At 49.9% G+C, this 18,946-nt stretch overlaps 1 protein-coding gene across 1 annotated transcript; it reads right to left on the reverse strand.

The window, feature by feature from the left end:
* Window positions 1-1,290: 1,290 nt before the first annotated feature.
* YWHAG (tyrosine 3-monooxygenase/tryptophan 5-monooxygenase activation protein gamma) lies at window positions 1,291-2,429 on the reverse strand. The gene has a single exon (XM_008640372.2). The coding sequence runs from the start codon at window positions 2,418-2,420 to the stop codon at window positions 1,698-1,700; it is 723 nt and encodes a 240-aa protein (XP_008638594.2). The 5' UTR covers window positions 2,421-2,429; the 3' UTR covers window positions 1,291-1,697.
* Between the last annotated feature and the right edge of the window lie 16,517 nt (window positions 2,430-18,946).

Here is an 18,946-nt window from a genome sequence, read left to right on the forward strand (position 1 = left end):
GGACGCGCCGTGTCGGGCCGGCTCTCGCAAGGGACAGGGGAAGCCTGGTTCCAAAATCAGCGTCAGAATCGCGACAAGGAATTAAAGCACGAGCGCGGTTTCTCCTCACTGCGCAGCGCTGGGGGAAGCGCTGCAGGGCGCAGCGCTCCGCGGGCCAGAGAACAGCAGTGAACCTCCAACAACCATGGAAAAAATCAAAATTAAAGCTAAATTTATTCAAACTGGGGTAAGTATTACCTGCTAGGCAACTCAGATGCCCCGACTCCCACCCCCGGCCAGATCAGACAGACTCGGAAAAGGTTTTGCTAAGAAGAGAACTAAGTTCCTGGGCTCCCGATGGTGGATAGAAATGTCTATGATTGTAGCTCTTCCCTTGAGGAATTTCTCTACCAAATTAGTGTCTAAGCTCCTGAAGTTCACTCATTACACCACAAGCTTCCCCAGGAGAAAGGAAAACACACCCGGCTTCCCTGGTGACAAACAAGGGAGCCCTGGGTGCCAGAGATCTGCTGACAAACCTCATGGTACAGTGGGAGAAAGTCAGGCAGAGTGAAATGGCAGTGCAATCCCTGAGGAAGCAGCTGTGGCACCTTAAATCAGGATGGTCTTTTGAAATACCAAACACAGTACATGACATACAGACCTGAATGCTCTTTTTTTTTTTATTTTTTTTTTATTATTTTTTATTTAAGTGGCATTTTTAAGTTTAAACACTTCCCCCTTTATCTAATTAAGTTCTTAAACCTTTTGCTGTGGACTTAAAATAGTTGAAACAGCCGCTAGCCAAGCACCTGTTAAGCTGTTGACCAAAAAACTAGAGCAGCTTTGATGTTCCTCGGGCGGACGGTCTTCTTGCCTTGGGCGACACAGAATAGCTAAAGCCAGTCCACAGGCGAGGACTGCTCAGGAAGGCAAGCCAAAAGAACTAGCAAAAGAAAGAAAAACAGACAATCAAAGGCTTGATGTCATATGGCTGTAATGTAGAAATACTGTAAACTGCAATTTAGTGTTAATACTGTAAGCTACCCTAATAAATATCTCAATCAAAAAAAAAAAGGAAAAAAAAAAGGAAAAAAAAAAGATTGGATGGCCTAAATCCCAGGGCTTTGCGAGCCCCAAATTCTTTAGTTTTGTTGGTTTTATTTTTAATTCCTTCTCAATTTGGGGATTTGCAGCTGCGCCCTGGCAGGCAGAGCGCTGCAGAGAGAGGCCCCGCGATGTGGTGCGGGCACACGGCACCTGGGCTGCGGAAACAAACGCTCGAAGCCTTACTGGAACCACAGAACTCCCTTTTTTTTTTTTTTTTTTTTTTGGTTGTTTTTGTTTTTCTTAATGTTTTTGCGTTGCTTTCCTTAAAAACGAGGGCCATTCCATCCACGCGAATTCGTCTTAAAACCCTTTTTATTTCTAGCAATAAAGTTAAATTAAAGACAGCTCCACTTGTATTAATAATCTACAGAACAGTCCATATGCCAGTGAGGCTGCTATTCCATACCAGCACAGCCAGCCTGACTTCCACTAGTGGTGTTTTGGCAAAAATGTCAACGAGGCAATCAAAGACAGGTTGTGGGGGGCCTCCCTGGGAAGGTGTCCCCTCCCTTTCCCTCCCCCACCCCGGACCCCCCCCCACTCGTGGGAAAAAAATAAAGACTGCAGTAGTTAGCATCAGCGTGCGGCTGCCAGTCCATCGGGGGGGTCTAGTTGTTGCCTTCTCCGCCGTCGTCGTCTTGCTGATCGCTCGTCCAGAGCGTTAGGTTGTCGCGGAGGAGCTGCATGATGAGCGTTGAGTCCTTGTAGGAGTCCTCGTTGAGGGTGTCCAGCTCGGCAATGGCGTCGTCGAAGGCCGTCTTGGCCAGGTGGCAGGCCTGCTCCGGCGCGTTCTGGATCTCGTAGTAGAAAACCGAGTAGTTAAGCGCCAGCCCGAGCCGGATGGGGTGGGTGGGCTGCATGTGCTCCTTGCTGATCTCATGGGCTTCGCTATAGGCCTTCTCTGAAGACTCCACCACGGTCGCCCTCTTCTCCCCGGTGGCCACCTCGGCCAGGTAGCGGTAATAGTCCCCTTTCATCTTCAGGTAGAAGACTTTGCTCTCGTACTGCGTCTCGCTGCAGTTCTTGATCAGGTAGTTGTCCAGCAGGCTCAGCACATCCTGGCACACCGCTTCCAACTCCTTCTCGATCTTCTCGCGGTAGGCACGGACCATCTCGATCTTCTTCTCGTTCCCATCAGCAGAGGTCTTCTGCTCGATGCTGCTGATGACTCGCCAGGACGAGCGCCGTGCCCCCACCACGTTCTTGTAGGCGACGGACAACAGGTTCCTCTCTTCGTTGGACAGGGGCTCGTTCAGCTCCGTCACCTGCATGGGGAGAGGGGGAGAGAAAAGAGACACTTGGGTTAAACCCCAGTTGTTTGACATTCCCATCACACCTCTGGGTGTTCCTGTGCATCTCTAGACAGAGGCAGGAGGAGGCAGCCGGCTCACAAAGTCCTGCTCTGTCATCCAGCTCTGTCATCTGCTCCCATCCCTGCAGGAGCCAGCTGGGAAATCCTGCTGTGGTCCAGACCCACAACAAAAGGAGCAGGGGTTGGGTTTTACTTGAGAGATCAGCATTTTCCAGAATGAGAAGAATCTTCTAGGAAGGAGATGACTTTCACCTGTAGGATGAGAGTCGGGCTTGGTGATGCAGGGGAGAGGGACAGTCAAAGCAAGAGGGAGGAGACGGTCCAGGGTTACAAGCTGCATGGATTAACACCACCAGAGCTACGGGGTGCTCATCTTCTCTGCTTCCCATGAGCACAGGGCACGCTTCAGAGACACCCAAAGAATCTATGAGACAGTACAATTACAGCTGCCTCAGGCACCTGCACAGAGGAGGATTTAAAAGCTCACATGGCAAGGGGGAAACCCCCCACTGGATTTTCCTCACTGAGGTTAACGGTGTTACCTCACACCATCACCTGCCTCATGCACCTCAAAAAAACCAAAGGCATTATGAAGATGATGAGCACAGAACTCCCTCAGTTACTTGGGAAGTATCACTCAGTACCACAATAATCCCATTCCAGTTCCCACAACACCATCACTGGCTGGAGCCACCTGGGCAGCACCTTTGGCCAAGCACTACACCAGCTTCCCACCCCCAGGGGCAGGAGAAGCCCTTGGAGCAGACAGGACACCACAGGGCAGCTCCACACAGCTGCTCCCCTGGGGCAGTTCCAGCAGCCAAGTGGCACTTTGAGCCTGGGCATGGCCACTGTCCCCTTTCCCCCAGGACACATCCCCGCCCCACATCCACACCCTGGCACAGCCACCTGGGAATCAGGCCAGCAGAGCAGGAACCTGTGAGCCACCTCACGGTAGTCAAGGATTAGGTAATGGTTTGGACGTGAAAGGCTTCTGCAAATACTGAGTCACTTTCACAAGGACCTGTAAGGACAAGGTTTGCTCTCGGCCCAGATAACCACGTTTATGGTGGGGATCAGGAGGCCAAGGGCTCCTGCTGGGAGGTGAAGGATGGCCCAGCCCAGGACCTCACTTGAATGGCCTGGAATGACTCACACTTGCTCACACCGTATTGACCTGCATGTTCCAGAACATCCACTCCTCCTGCAGCTCTTCAGCCATGCTCTGGCTAATGTCTCCTCCCAAAACCAGGCTACAGCTAAGCCTGGTTCCCCCACAGCAAGCAGAGTCTCTGATCAGACCCCCTCCAGCCCTCTCCCTCAAGGAAGAGGCAGCAAGGAGACCCTCCACTCCCACGCCCGCTGTTGTGTGGATCTGTGCTGCTCCACGGGATGCTCTAGAGCCTGGCAGAGGAGCAGCAGACATCCCTTTTCCATATGGAAGAGGGTCTTCCTGTGCAAACCAGCACAACTGCTTCTGCTCCAGGGAAATGGGTGTCACATTAACGAGGGCAGGATCTCCTGGGACTATCAGCAGCCGCCAGCGGCGCAGGACAAAGAGCACAGGGCAGGGTGCCAGGGCAGCTCCGGGTGTTCCCGCCCAAGGTAAGCAGGGCAGTGATGCCTGGGCCATCCTGCAGCTCCTGGTGCCAGGCTAACCCTCACACCCCCTCTCCCAGCCAGGACAATGGTGGTGACTGTTCAGCCACAGGGCTCTGGGATCCCTGTGGTATCCTGCTTCCTGCAGCTGGGCCAGGCAGGGCCCAACCACAACGTGCCCAAATACCCGTGGTGACACACTTGTATGCTGCCTCCAGCCTGCCTGGTGCTCTGAGGTCTCTACTCTGCAGTTTTGCAGAATGTCTCCCTTCATTCTTCCCTCTCAGTGACACCTGCACAAACATATAGTAATGATTCTGTGAGTTAAAGACATCTTTGAGAGCATAACAAAGGTGTCCTCCTGCCCCAGAGTTTATGGGTTGCCTGTCCTCAGAGATACTAAAGACTCCATCAGGTTACCTGGGGTCTTGTTTCACCTAAGCTGCCCTGTTTTCAGTGAGGGATTTGGAACTAGAAACATCCAGAAATCCCAGCCTGAATTATTCTCTTCCAGCTGTAAATGGAGTGTCCAACACCAACAGTCATACAAGAGACTCAGTGATTCCAAGAGTTTTCTGTCCTGACAGGGGTTGTGGAGACTGATCACCACATGCAATCTTGCTTTTAGCAAGGTGCTCCCAGATAAGAGACACCAGTTTTGAAGTGAGGACCAAGCAGGTGATTTAAAGCGGCCCCACAGCCACGTCTGCAGATACTTATCACTTCAGGAAGTAGATTTACCTCCTCTCACCAGAAGAGTCTTGCTGGAGGACAGATTTATTAAAACTACAGGGAGTTTAGTGGGATTAGCTTTGCCATAAACATTTTAAATGCGAAGCTATTGAGGATTATGGAGGAAAGTTGCCTGTCAAAATCCTTTCAACAAACTGGCTGACAGATGGAAGGTACACCTGTGTAGACAGCAGATTCCCCCAGAGAGCTCACAGGGAACTTGTAAAAGCAGGAAGGGAGCCTTGTTAACCATGTCACTGCTCTCTAGCAGGACCCAGACTCCTAGGAAGGAACACTGCAGAGACATGGCCAAGATGTAACATGGGTGGGGACAAGGACCACGTTCCTCAGCACCGGGAGAGGGAAGAGGCTGTAGTCCCACACATTTCAATTCACAACTGAGCCGAGGGAGGAAGAACAGAAAACCATCTGGCTCTTGCATTCCCAGCAGGAAGAAAATGCAAGATGCCCAGGACACAAGGTATCAGACAGCAGGGTACACTGAGCTGCCTTATCAGAGTCAGAAAAAGGCGGAAAAGATGGATCCCAGGTTCAGCTGCCTTTGAGGACACCCCTGCCCTCGGTCTGCCCAGAGCTGCCTGCTGCCCCTCAGCTACAGCCAAGAGCCTGCTGCCCACTCGCCTGTGCTGGCATTTCCTGCCACAGCCCCCTCCACACTCCAGACTGTGCAGTCACTGTCACTCTGCTCTTCCCACAGCACTGCACCAGTGCCCATCTCCAGCAGAAACCACTCCAACACCTCTGCACCAGCCTGTCACGCGCATGTGGGGCTGTGCCTTCTGTGTAGCCTGTGCTGGCCAAACAAATGCTGATTTTTTTTGTTTTCTTACACTGCAGGATACCAAAACAAAGTGAGTTTGCCACAGGCAAAACAGCAGGTTCTGATATACTGAATTTGTAGCGTTGCACTGAATGCCTTTGATATAACATCAAATAAGGCAATATCCCGCATCAGGCCTGGATCACACTGTAGCAGTCACATTACAGAAGGGCAGAGGCTTCCTCCTTCTTAACCCAGACCCTGAAGAGGTCTCACCTCCCCAAAGAAGGGCAGTGCCCTGATCAGGTCCCCTGATGCCATTTCCAGCACTGTTAGATGGAGTCAGAGACTTCAAATAGCCAAAGGAAAATCTTAATTTGGCATTGGGAGGGCTTGGCAGGAGCACAAAGCCATCAGCCCCTGGCTGGAGGTCTACCTGCTCTTTGGGAAGCTCAGTCAGTTTGGAGTTTTACTTCCCTGGCTGCCAGCAGAGAACAGCAGAATTTGCTCTGCAAATCTCAGTAACTGTCCAGCCTCATCTCACTCTTGTGCCCACAAAGATTGGGGAGAAGGGCAGGAGATGCATAAGCCTGAAATGGTGTCAAGTCCTGGATGTAGCATAAACACCCAAGGACAACGAGCTGACCCACATGGTGGAAACTTGATAGAGGAAAGTCTTTTAGCTATTCTGGAAAAAAAAAAAAAAGGAGAACACACCTGCCAGGAGCAGACTGCACAAGGACACCCAGGCAGGGAGCTTGGCATGGAGCAGTCCATGCTGCCAGGCTCTGGCTGGGAGGCACATTCCATTCACTAAGCTTGAGGACACTAACAGTTCCAGTCCCACCAGTTCCTCTGATGGCACAGTGTCTGCACCACCAAGACTCAAGTGCCCTTAAGCCATGGGGAAATTCCATCAGTTCCCGTTGGACAAAAATAACTGGGAGTTTAGGGTTTATACTGTTTGGGACACCAGAGGCTTGTACAAACCCAAGCCCTCTGATTTGCAACAAAGCACTGCAGAGGCAGCACCATCTCTGAGAAGGTTTTCCTGATTTCTCCACTACAGCTGGAGCTCTGACTCAGCACCCTGCCCAAAATCTGGCAGGCTCCCTGCTTGCCCAAGGCTCACATTGCAGCCAGGGAAGGTTCAGCCTCACAAGGAGAAGCCAGGGAGCCAGCAAAACTTTACCTGCCCCTAATGTCTAGGTATGTGAACTCCAATAACCCAAGGGTCGGTTCTACAGCGCCTTCTTTCTGGAAGTATCCCAATTAAGAGGCTTTGGTGAGACCCATGGGGAAGGTCTGTGCCCAGAGAACAGCAAGATAGGTTGGTTAGGGGCTTATCCCAGGACTCCCATCCTCCACTTCTCACCTTGCATGAGTAGGTCTTACATATACATCAGGAAACGCTAATTTTTGAGGTCCCTTCAGTGACTGCAGTGGAGATCCATCACAGGACGTAGTTCTACCTGTTTATCCTTCCACACTTTTCACTTAGTTTGATAATTAAGTGCCCACCCATTTACGGCTTCTGCCTGGCTTTGATGTCTTATCTTAAAGCAGACAGCACTGGCAAGCTGAGAGGACCCAGAGATCCTTCCCTGGGGAATACCATCGACATCTGACAGTTTAACCCATGTTATAAACCTCAACACCTGCTCTTCTTATTGCCTAAAAGAGAATCCGAGTCCTTCAAGACATCAGACACCTACAAAAGAGCAAAGCTTTCCTGGAGAGACAGAGACAGTCATGAAAAACTTCAAACTGTTCACTGAGAACAGCTTTTAAAGATCACCAGAGCTCCTCTCCCACCACGATACACAACATCCATCCCCCCTTCAGCACTCGTGCTTCCTGTTCTATCTACAGCTCCTGCACCATGTAATTAAGTTTGTTATCTCTCCACACAAACCCCAGCAAGCACCTTGTTTTCCTTCACATGCAGCTCATCAGCCTGAGCTCTGGCCTGAAGGTCCCCTTCTCTGTTTCATTTTTTGAAAGGCAAATGTGCTTTTGAAACAATGTTCTGACCAAGTCCAACCCTGAAATTCCTTCTTGGTCTGTAGCCACTGGCAAGGGGAGCAACCAGCACACAACCCCTCCAGGCTCAGGCAGCTGAAAAAGTTCACAATACCTACAGACATGTCACCTTCTCCCCCATATCTCCAGCTGCTGTCTCATGGTGGGACCCCACCACACATGTGCAAGGGCAGGAGGACATGGCCTCAGGCTGTGCCAGGGGAGGCTCAGGCTGGACACCAAGAGGAATTTCAACAACACAAAGGGCTGTCAGGCATCAGAAGGGGCTGCCCAGGGAGTTGGTAGAGTCCCCATCCCTGGAAGTATTCAAGAAATGACTGGACATGGCACTCAGTGCTCTGGTCTGGTTGACAAGGTGGTGACTGATTAAAGATTTGACTCCGTAACCTTGGAGGTCTTTTCCAAACATAATGATTCTGTGACAAGACCACCTTCCGCAGTCCGAGTGCTGTCATTTCAGAAGGTCATGATTGACATGCTGCCTGTTTTTTCTGCCCCCAGCTTGCCCTAACTTGAAGAAATGGCTGCCCTCAAGCACATGAAATTGTCACCATTACCCAGCAGCCTGGTGACAGTCACGACTCGATGTCACACAGCCTCACCAAGAACAGCTTCTCCCCAAGCGCCAGAGCGAGCTGTCCTACAACTCCATCGCAGCAGTCGGAAAGATGCTTTTCTTAAGCACTGTCCTACTTTGGCAAGGTAGGCGTGTGTTAAACCAGACCTAAATCTAAAATGTTACCAGATCGGTTTGGGTTCTTTTCCCGTGTTGCCTCGCCTTCGCCCCCATGTCACACTTCCAAAGTGGAAGTCACACCATAGCTGCTTCTTTCCTCGCTGACCCCTTCCGCTGGCCTCTGCTCATGTTTTAAGTCAGTGTGGCCAGGGGGATTTTGGGCTGTAGGTCGAACCCTTCCTCTCATCCTAGACAAGACCAAAAAAAGCACATGCAGGCTGTGGGCAGATACAAGTTCCCCACTGCCTTCTCCTTTGTCTGTTTCAGTATGAATGATCACCTGCTAGTTCCCGTTTTCTAAGCTGGCAGGGCCAGTTCACATCACAGGACAGCAGCTGAGGGCACATGGGATGGTTCTGCCATTACATTTCAAATTGCTCCCAGTGCCTCAAGGACCAGTGTCTGCAGAGAACTATTTACTGCTTGTAGCCCAACTGCATCTCAGAGGCTACTCAGGCGCTCTAGACACCAATTAGGATTTCTGCATGTTCCTACATTTAACAGCAGCTTTCATCCCACTCTGCAGCCTTTATTACTTCAGGCGACTTTGAACCACCCAAGACAAAGTCTTCAAACTGGGAGATGTGGAAACCAAGAGCTCATTTATTTCATTGGCCTTTGTAGCTTAATAACTACATGTGATCACACTACATTCAGGTTTGATCAGTCCTTGGAGCCTGCAGACCTCCTGCTCCAGTTTCAGTGTGGCCATCATGGATTTCAGTTAGAGAAAAAGCAAGTTTCAGCTACTTGGATCATTTTTGCACATGAAAGGTTGAAGGGAGCCAAGGTGAGAAAACCAGTGAGAGCAGCAGAGCCCTGAGCTTCTCCATTCAGTGTCTGGCAGCAGCATTTCATGTACCAGCCCTTATCTGCAGCACTGCAGTCCCAGGACTTGGTCTAACGACTCCGGGGTTTTTCTGCTACAGAACACCTGGGTGCCATTGATTTGTGTCCCCAACTTCTTCTGCAGCTTGAGATAAGGCAAACACGAGGGAGCATCTGCCTGCCATGGCTATTGTGGACAGAGAGCAGCCCAGACACATCCCAGTAACCAACTGGAAGGAACAACCCCAGCCTCCCAGTTTTGTGCATGCTCAAGTGTGGAGCTACAAACCATTTCTGCGTTAGCACTGCACAGGTTTGTTGCAGGGAGCTGCTCCTCTAGCCAATATGTGCTTTTTGAGCCAGGAAGGAATTATGCTCAAGTTTTCTTGTCTTCCTTATTAACACCCTGATTCTCATTAGCCTTAATTAAGGCTATTAAACGAGATTCTGAAAACTGGCCGTAGAACAACTTGTTTCAACATCTTGCTGCCTCTACCTGCCTCGTACTTATTAAAAACTCTCAGGAAAAATGATTGATTGACCTCTGTTGGCCTAGTGCCTTCCAGCCACCAGATGGAGAGAGCAGCAAGTCCAACCACATCAGTCCCAGCATTTCAGAGGATTGTCACTCAGGGCTCATCGCACCGTCTCCGGCAGATGGGATACCAGCACCTTTGCCTGCTAACTACAAAGCAACAGAAGGGATGCCAAGCTATTCCTTCCCCGGGATATGGCAGGCTGGCAGCATCGTCTGCCCACTGCTGCGTTCCTGTGAGTGCCTCAGCAGCAGCCCAGGATCACCACCACCTTTCTCCATCACCCAACAGCTTGGGGAGCTCTCCTGCATTGGATTATCTGCTCTGTTCCCTGCTGAGCACGTGGATGACCAGTGCCACAGTGTGCCGCTGCCATGAGAGCTCAGATGCACCCCTGGAGCTCACAGCAAGTTTCAGGAGCTCAGAGTTGATCCACTGATCCTTTTGGAAGGAGAATGACAATTCATGGCTGCTCTAGGCTCTTCTGGGCTGCATTAAGTTTCTCCAGGTGAGAGCTGAAGAGCTCTTCAAGAGTAACTGCAGCTCTTTCCTCAGCAGCATTTCTGTACAAGTTTAAAGATTTGGATTTTCCAAATTTCTGTTCAAGCATTATTCCTCAGAAAATTCCATCTACTCACAGGTTTTTGAGCTGAAGCAGCCATCCAGAGGATGGCCACCGGACATTTCTAGAGTCTTAAGACTTGGTCAACGCAGAAGAAGATGGGTTTTTTTCTCTCCAATTCATGGTATAACAAACCCAAACTAGACAGATTTCAGGGACTCTCTAGATAAATGTACCAAGTTTCATGTGGGGAGGGTGTTTAGTGCTGCTGGGAGCATTAGCTGCTTAAAGATTTACCTCACAGCTTCTAAGGGCACTAATCTGGCTCAGATCTTAGTGCTTTCCTGCTCACCTCCAGCCCCACTGCCAGGCACTAAGAATCCTGCCACCAGATCATCAAATCCTCCCCAGAGCATCAAGTGCCAGGGCTTGTCCTTAATCAGGGGCTCAAAAAATGCCTGTGCCCATGACCTCTACCTAGCTGAGCCAAGTGAAGAGAGAAGACATGATGTGCCATGGGCAGCACATCCCAAGGCTGAGAGCACGTTCTGGTTGCTGGGAGAGCCTGTTCCCAGGTCTGCTGGAGCAGGATGAACTGGGCAATTCCTGGCTGCTGGCATGGCTTCCTTTGGCACAGCAGAGCCACTGCTGCTATGGCAGCTGCAAGCTGCTGCTCCCAAGGGTGAAATGGGAGAAGCTGCAGCCATGCAAAACTCCCTGCAGTGAGCATATACGTTTTTACCTGCTCCATGTCACTCCCCCAAACACTTTGGGAACACCTGGTTGTTGCACATCAAGGTAAGGTTCTGGAAATATTAAAAAAAAAAGCACCTCACAAGATTTTTGCTCTAAGTGTCTTGGTCTGCAGATCCAGCAGTTCCTTGGTGTCTCAGACGTGTTTTACCAGATTAAGCAAGAGATTCCCAGAACACCCAGGTGGATTCCTGCATGCCAGCTCCACGATAGGTTTAATTTCTGCATCAGTGAGTAAGGTGATTATCCCTCCTTTACCCTCCCACTGCTTCGGGGATTTCAGGCTTGATCTTACACACCTCTAGCAAAAGCAATTTTATTTAATTTCTTAAATGAACTTGCAGAACAGAATAAAGTCAAATTTTTGCTCTGACAGTTTTCTGGAGCACTGCAACTGATTTTAAATTACAAGGAGGGTCACTTTACTATCCTAGATCCAACTGTGGGTTTAACTACCATTGCCTGGCTCCAGCCATTTCCTCCCAGCCTCTTCTGAAGCCCAAGGGACTCCCACCACAGATTTATCTCAGTTCATCACAGGTGACAGAACCCCTCAGGCACCGATGTTGTCTGACACCACCAAATGCAAGAAACCAAGCTCCCAACTTCTAGGTAATGAAATATTCATCCCATGTAACAAAGCCCAACAGCATAAACAGGCAAAGCTCCAACACCTGCCCCAGCTGGGTGTAAATCAAAGGCTGTTAATCTTCCCCAAGTTCTCATTCGCTGCTGAATACTAAGCATTAGCCTTTTACAAGTAGAGATCTCCTACAGCAATTGCTGAGTGTGTCTGTTAGCACATGGCACAGCAACAGCTTCTCCACCTACTATTAATAAACTTTATGCTGCTGAGCACCACAACTGTCCAAACAACATGTCCATCAGCAGCCTAGTTAGCACTGAAGCTGAGACTTCTCGCTGGTGTTTTTCTAGAGCCTTGCTGAAACCATCTTAGAGAGGAGTCAGAAGCACACTGACACGCCAAGTAGCTTTGCTTGGTATGTAAGCAAAGACACATCCCACGGAAGCCAACCCATCCAGCAAGATCAGAGGGAATTTGCAAACAATTAAGGAATGGTTTGCACTTGGAATCCCTGCAGACTTGCGCTCATCCAAGTGCAGCTGCCTCAAACACCCATAGACGGACTCAATTCCAACATCTCCTTTATAGAAGAAAAACATTAAGTACTCTAATCCCTAATCTGGGGATCACTTTAAGGGAATCTCATGCCATCATCAGTGACATGTTCTCTGGTTACTCTCCTACTGCAATTAACTAATGCACTGCCCCTGGTCACTAGATCACTAGCCTGGGGCCAAAAATCAGGTTCGTTTAATATTTAATTGAGCATGTACTGGGTCATGTCTGAGATGTGACTAAATCTGGGTTAGCACAGAAAAACCTGAGACTGGGGGAAGTTTGCCCTTAAACAGGCAGACAAAGGCTTTTGTTTGGCCAGCTACACGAGGGCTTTGCTTTTGAGAGACAGTCTTGTCAATGTTTCCTGCAGCCCAAGGGCTGCTGCCTCATCATTTCAGCTCCATTTTCCAGAATTTACCATTTCTGAGATTTCCCAGACTATATCAAGTTAACCAGTACTGCAACCAGCATGAGACTCCTGGGTGAAGATCAACCTTTATGATTTACCAGCCCCAGCAGCTCCCAGGGCTCCAGCCCACAGGAGAGACCAGAAAGACGCAGCAGCTCAGCCTCACTGTCAGTGTGCACTCAGAAAAAATGGACAAAGCCATCCTGCTGCTGAACTCCTCCCCCAGGCACGCTCCCCACCCCAGAGCCATGGGTGGGAATCCCACATCTTGACATCTGGATTCTGGAGCGAAGAGTCAGGCCTCTTACTTAAAAAAATAAATAAATTTAAAGAGCAAAATTAAAGTCATTTTGTCCACATTTTCCTTCATTTTAGGCTGGCAGGATGGACTTTGCTCATTAGATCAATGGAAATGGGGAAAAACATTCCCACAAAGCCATTTTGTTCCCATGGGGAAAGAAGAGTTCCCCCACCTTCAAAGACTGAAAGCTGCACTGGCAGAAGCACAGGTAGAGCCTGGCAGCCAGCAGAACGTTTTATCTCAGTGCCACCAGCACAAAGCTGGCCACCACCATTTATCTGAACAGCTTCTTCAAGTCAAGCCAAAGGTTTCAGAGGCTGAAATACAAAGCCACCAAAAATCCAGCACACTGACCAATCCATAGCTACCTTCCCCTTGTTTTTAGCTGGTTTCCAGGCTATTGCTGCCCAACAGTGACCATCACTAGTCAAATTGAGTCAATACTTTTGTTTCCACTCAATTTTTGCTTCCCAGACAGGGCAGTTGCTATTTTCCAGAAATGGGAGTTGCCATTTCTTTGCAGTTATGTGAATCTAACACTGGGGAGCAAGACTTCAGCTAAGGACCAGTTCAGTTAGTCACCTTTCCAGTAAAGAGCAGAAGTTGATGAAGGCTTTCAGCTTTTCAGAAGGAAAAGACAAAGGCTTGACCAGCAAAGGAAAGAAGGTTTAAGCTGGCTCCAAACCAGGTAGCACAAAAATACTCCTCACAGCATCAGCTTTGGAAAAATCTGTCTCGAGCTGCAGAGCACTGAAGCGTAGAAGAACGCCTGGAAGCATCAGGGGTGCAGAGACACATCACATCACAGCTTTGCCACGGTGAGGTGGAAGATGATGCCTGTGTCCTCTCAAGACTGTCAATGGAGAAACGCTTGGGAAGCCAGGCAAATCCTGTTCCACTGTGCTTTGTACTGCAGTTATTCTAATATGCATTCACATTTCGCTGGCAGCTCAGGAGGCAGAACAGGGCAGAAAAGCACAAGGCAGAGTCCTAAATGCCCCAGGCATTGACCCATCTGAGGAAAATCTCCCTCAGGTCAGACTGGAGGTATTTTCCAATGCCTCTTCCCCTGCCCCTGCCTCTGAACAGCCCAGTGCTTGGCTGGGACACCAAGCAGCCAGCTCTGGTCTGAACTAGTCTGACAGTCCTCCTGGCTCTTCCCTGCCAGACTGGAATTGAGCTCCCAACACACACCACTCACCTCTGCCAAGGGAAAAGCAGCACCAACAAGTTCAGCAGTGCTCCACATCCAAGGACACGTCTGAGCTCAGAAAAAGCCACCGCCCAAAAGGCAGCTGATTACTCAAGCACTAGCAGTTGGGACACACAAAAGCTTGGATTCTTTATTTTTCCTAAGTATGTAGCCTTGCACACAACTTCTCTGCATGGTTTACTTGGCATGAAGCTGCTCCAAATAGAAGCTTAAGAGTTCAGTCACAGAGTTGGTGCATTAGGCCCTGCCAGATGTGTCACCATCCATGGAGGTTTCTCCAGACATCAAGTCATGGCCACCACTCTCCTCCCCAGCCCCTGCTCCATCAGCTGCACCCTGAGCCATGTTTCTCCTCGTATCCTCAAGAGCAACAGCTAGTAGATCCAATTAACTACAGGCCTGCAGAGGTAGTAGAAATACCAGGCTTTGAAAAATCCTAGTCCTTAGGATTGTGACCTTGGGGTCACTCACCAGCCTGGAAATAAAATCCAGGCCCCTCCATAGGCTACTGGGGACCATCAGGTAGCTTTTACTCCACCTCCCTAGTCTTAAGCTTGGCAAGGCTGAGACTGCTTATTCCTATTTGGAAAGCCAAGCTGAGCATGCTCCTGAGCAGCACTAATGCTACTGGCCCAGGCCCAAGAAAAGTGCTTCAGTAATACACATGAAGAAGAGGAAAAAGTACAGTGGGGATCCTCAATTTAAGGAAAATCTTAATTCTACCAGCCCCAGAAGCTGAGGAAGAACCAAGTTTTTCATCTCCCCGATCACAAACCAAATCCCAGCTGCAGGAGGCAGAGGGATACACCACAGTTATGTGGACAACCCTCATTACTCTTGAAAGTACCGTCCAGAACATCCATGAGAACCACTAAGAGGATGCCAAAGACATCATCCAGTTGCCAAGAACAGTGTATATGCTGCTAGATGCTGGAGTTTTCAATCCAGGAAACATTTTTGGAGCTGAAGTTCTGTGGTTGTCCCTAAATTGCTGTTCCTGAATATTCCAGCAAGCCCAAGTACACATCATCAATGTCCGAAGAGTTTATTCCAAAGAGTTTAGAGCAACTTTGGGATCAGCTGGTGAACAAAGCTGGGACAGATAGGGCTTATCCACTGACATTATGAAGCTTATTTGGTGTACTAAAACAATTGACTCTCCTGTGAACAAGCCATCTTTATACACAAGAAGCAGCAAATAAAGGTGGTTGAAAAAAAATTTAATATATCAAGACAACTCACACCAATCTTTTTGCACTTTCATGGTAGACATCATTCAACAGATCTACTGGATAAGGCCAAATAATCCAAGGGTTCTTGGAGAGCCCTTGCCCAGAGTTTTACTGTTTCTATGCCCCCAGGCATAATTCAACTGCAATATTCTCCATCACAGTCTCAATATCACTTTTGTTTAGTTCAAGAAGAGCTATTTCCAATCAAATCCACCCTGGCTGCTACACTTGGCCAACTAAGAAACCCAGCATGGTCTTGTAAGTCAGTGACTCTTCCTAAATGGACTAAATAAGAACTCACAGGAGCTCAAAGTGGAATTTCTAAGAGCTTGAGCTGCTGAAGACTGGCCAGTTAATGTGAGCAGTGTCCACTGCAGTCATGTACAGGGCATACTGCTAGCTGCCTGTGGCTTAGGTGCAGATGTGACTCAGCCTACTGCTATGAGGTCCCAAGGCCGAGTCATACAGAGACAACCCCACACTGTGAACACTACAAGGTCAGAAGAACAGGAGCTCCAGACAGCCACCATCCTGTCCTGACCCCATGGACCTCCAGGAAGGAAGCCTCGCTCATGAGTCAGGCTGTCTCCAATCCCTACCACCACAGGTCTGGAGGCACCACGAGGCTGGGCAGCCTTCAAGACGCCTGCGCAAGAGCATCAATGTTGCCATTAGATGCCAACGTCTAATGACTGCAACATCCACCTCAGCACTGGCAATGGTTTCTCCAAAGCCTTCCCCAGCCCCCCGGGAAGTGCTACTACAGCAGCTCGCACTCCTTGCTCCCCTCCCACCATCACAGATGGCCTGCCCAGCACTCCTCCTGGAGAAGCCTTTCCACACCATCCTTTTGTCTGTCTACACTGCGAGCAGAAAGCAGCTAATCATCCCTGCTCTGCTCCCTGGGGACTCTCCAGATAGGATGGATTTGCGTTACTACCCCTTTTTCCAAGGGTGAGCCTGCCGTCTGTGTGAAGCCTTGCTATCAGCACTAATATGCTGGATGTGGGGGATGATAACATGCCCAGCTGGTGACCATCAGAGGAGAAGCCCACATACCCTGCAATTTCCCATCCTCATGCTCCTCCTTCATCCACAATGGCCATTTACTGCACCAAGGTGTGGTGTCTAAAGCTTGGAGCAGCCATCTGCTTTCCAGCATCTCCAACATTCCCCCTGCACACTCACCACAGGTGGTGGTTGTCACGTACAGCACAGCCACGGCCCTGCTGCAGAGGTTGAGTCCCCTTAAGTCAAGCAGCCAGGTGCTCCCCTCACAGGGCCCCATACCTACACCACACATAGGTGCAGTGCAGTATTCTCCCCACACGCTTTTAAAAGGCGACTTATTTCCTGCTTAAGTTATTGCAATCATCTTGTTTATTCACCTGCACATCCCCTCAACATAAAGGTCTGTGGGGAGGCATGTGCTCTGCTGCCTGGGCAGCACTGGCCAGGGGCTTGGCAAGGGTCCCACCTCCGGAAAGCCTCCAGCAGCACCACTTTCCCCAGCTAATGGATATTGATCCCCAGCCCTGCTGTGGGCTCGGACGGTAAAGCTCGTCCTGAAACTGAATCAGACAAAAACGCATCTTGCTCCAACCACCAGCACTGTGGGAAGTGAAACCGCAGCAAGCAAGCCCAAGGCCAAATGTCTGACTACTGACCACCCTGGGGACTGGCAGAGAGCTTTCCTGTCCTTCAACACCTGATAGGGCTGATGGCATCCCCAGACAGCGCTGAGGTGACAAGGGACATGACCAAGGTCATGCAGCCATACCCTCGATCGATGGGCCCAGCCCTGCACACTTCCTGGGTGTGGTATCACCTTCTGCTCCCTCTGGTAGGTGAAGGGACCATCTGCTGCATTTTCAGAGACCCCCAGTAAACCTGCCCCTTTTGGGGGCTGAAGGAGCAATCTTGCTCCTGCAGCAGCAACATAATTGCAGGTAGCAATCAGGGGCACTGGCAGCTAGCACTTGCAGGAAGGAAGGAGCTAGAAGTTATTATATATAAATAATATTTTAGAGAAACTATTGTGATCCCAGACATCACTGGATGAATCAGCCAACAGCAAGAACCCCAGCACACCATTTCCATTTTAAACCATTAACACAGCACAGAATCCCAAGCAGGCAGGGCTGAGGCTGAACAAGCCACCCAGCTGCCCCATGTGAGGCGGCCACCAAAATGCAACGGTGAGATGAAGCTGCAGGAAAAAGAGCCTCTTTTATGCCCATCATTGCCACGACAGGTTTGAAAGGAGAACCATCCAGCATTTCTCAGCAGGGTGCTAGGGAAGGCTAGGTTTGGAGGGCAGGATGGCTCTGCATCACCTTTGCTAGGCGCAGCCCGCATGCTCTCTGCTACCGCCTGGGTGCATTGCAGCTTGGACCATGGCATATGACATCACTAGGCGTTGCTACGGAAATGAGTGCGAGGTCATCAGCCTCCCGCACAACCGGGGCTGGGGGCTGGGCAGCGCACGGGGACGGGGATAACCGGCTGTGACACGGCTGTGACATGCCCGTGGCCACCGGACCGGCCGTGCCGGAGTTGGGGCAGCGCGGTGCAGAAAGGAAGAACAAAGCTCTGCCTTTTGTTTGCTGGTGAAGGGAGGCGTCAGCGCTCCCGCTGGGGATCGTTTCCTTACGGCCAAACCACCCGGCAGCTGATAAGAGGCGTTAGCCCGGGTTACTGTTTCACCAGGGCCCGTAAGGGCTAGAAGGAAAAATCACATATATGAGCTGTTAACAACGCCTTGGGTTCAAGCACCCCGCCCGGGGAAGCAGGCTAAGAGAAATTCACAGTGCAACACGGCTGTGAGACCCGGGCATATCCCTGCTGGCTTTGTCACAGCGGCTGTATTATCCGTAGGAAATGAGCTGTAGGATCTGCTCACACAGCAGGTTTTGCTTTAAAATGAATAGATGCCGCTATCAGAAAATGGTATAAAAGCCACAGTGCAGCAGAGGGACAGCCCGGCTGGTTTAATGTGATAATATCTCGTTCCGATTATCTGTATTTCATTCCTTGATAAGACATCTCCTCCCTCCCCGGGCTCAGGCTGTGACAGTTTTGTCTGTTTGATAAATGCAAGGTTATTGACAAAATGGTGCAATATGGGCAAACAGAGCTGCACCCACGGCAGACTGCGACATTCCCAGATCGGCATTCACTTTTCATCAGCCGAGGAGGACACCCCAGCTCCCAGCAAAGGTTCAGACCTGACTAAGAAGACAAACATAAAGAACAGTTTTCCCCTTTAAAGCACCCCCTCCCTCCCTCCACCCAGTCTAGCCTCTCTGCAATATGACAAATGCAGAATCTTCTGGAATGACTTGATCCTGCCTCCCACGATTGCTTTGTTTGCAAGATCAGATCAGAGATATGTTTTTTTTCCCCTTCTTATATTGTCAAAATGTCAGTATTGAAGGGGAGCGTTCAGTGTCACAAATCAGATCAGCCTGCTATATGCAGAGTCTTTATTTTAAGAGCGTGAAATGAATACAACATGACTCAATTCATAAATCTCCAACCAAGAGCAGTAAAAATAAGAGCTTTGGCAGTGAAAGAGCTCCCGATCTTTGGGGTCAGGGGCACACACCAGCCCCGGCGACCACGCGTGGGAAGGGATGCACGGGGAGGAATTTCGGCAGCGGAGAGAGATGTGCAC

Source organism: Corvus brachyrhynchos, unplaced genomic scaffold, assembly GCF_000691975.1.
Source record: "Corvus brachyrhynchos isolate BGI_N302 unplaced genomic scaffold, ASM69197v1 scaffold99, whole genome shotgun sequence".
Classification (NCBI taxonomy): Eukaryota; Metazoa; Chordata; class Aves; order Passeriformes; family Corvidae; genus Corvus; species Corvus brachyrhynchos.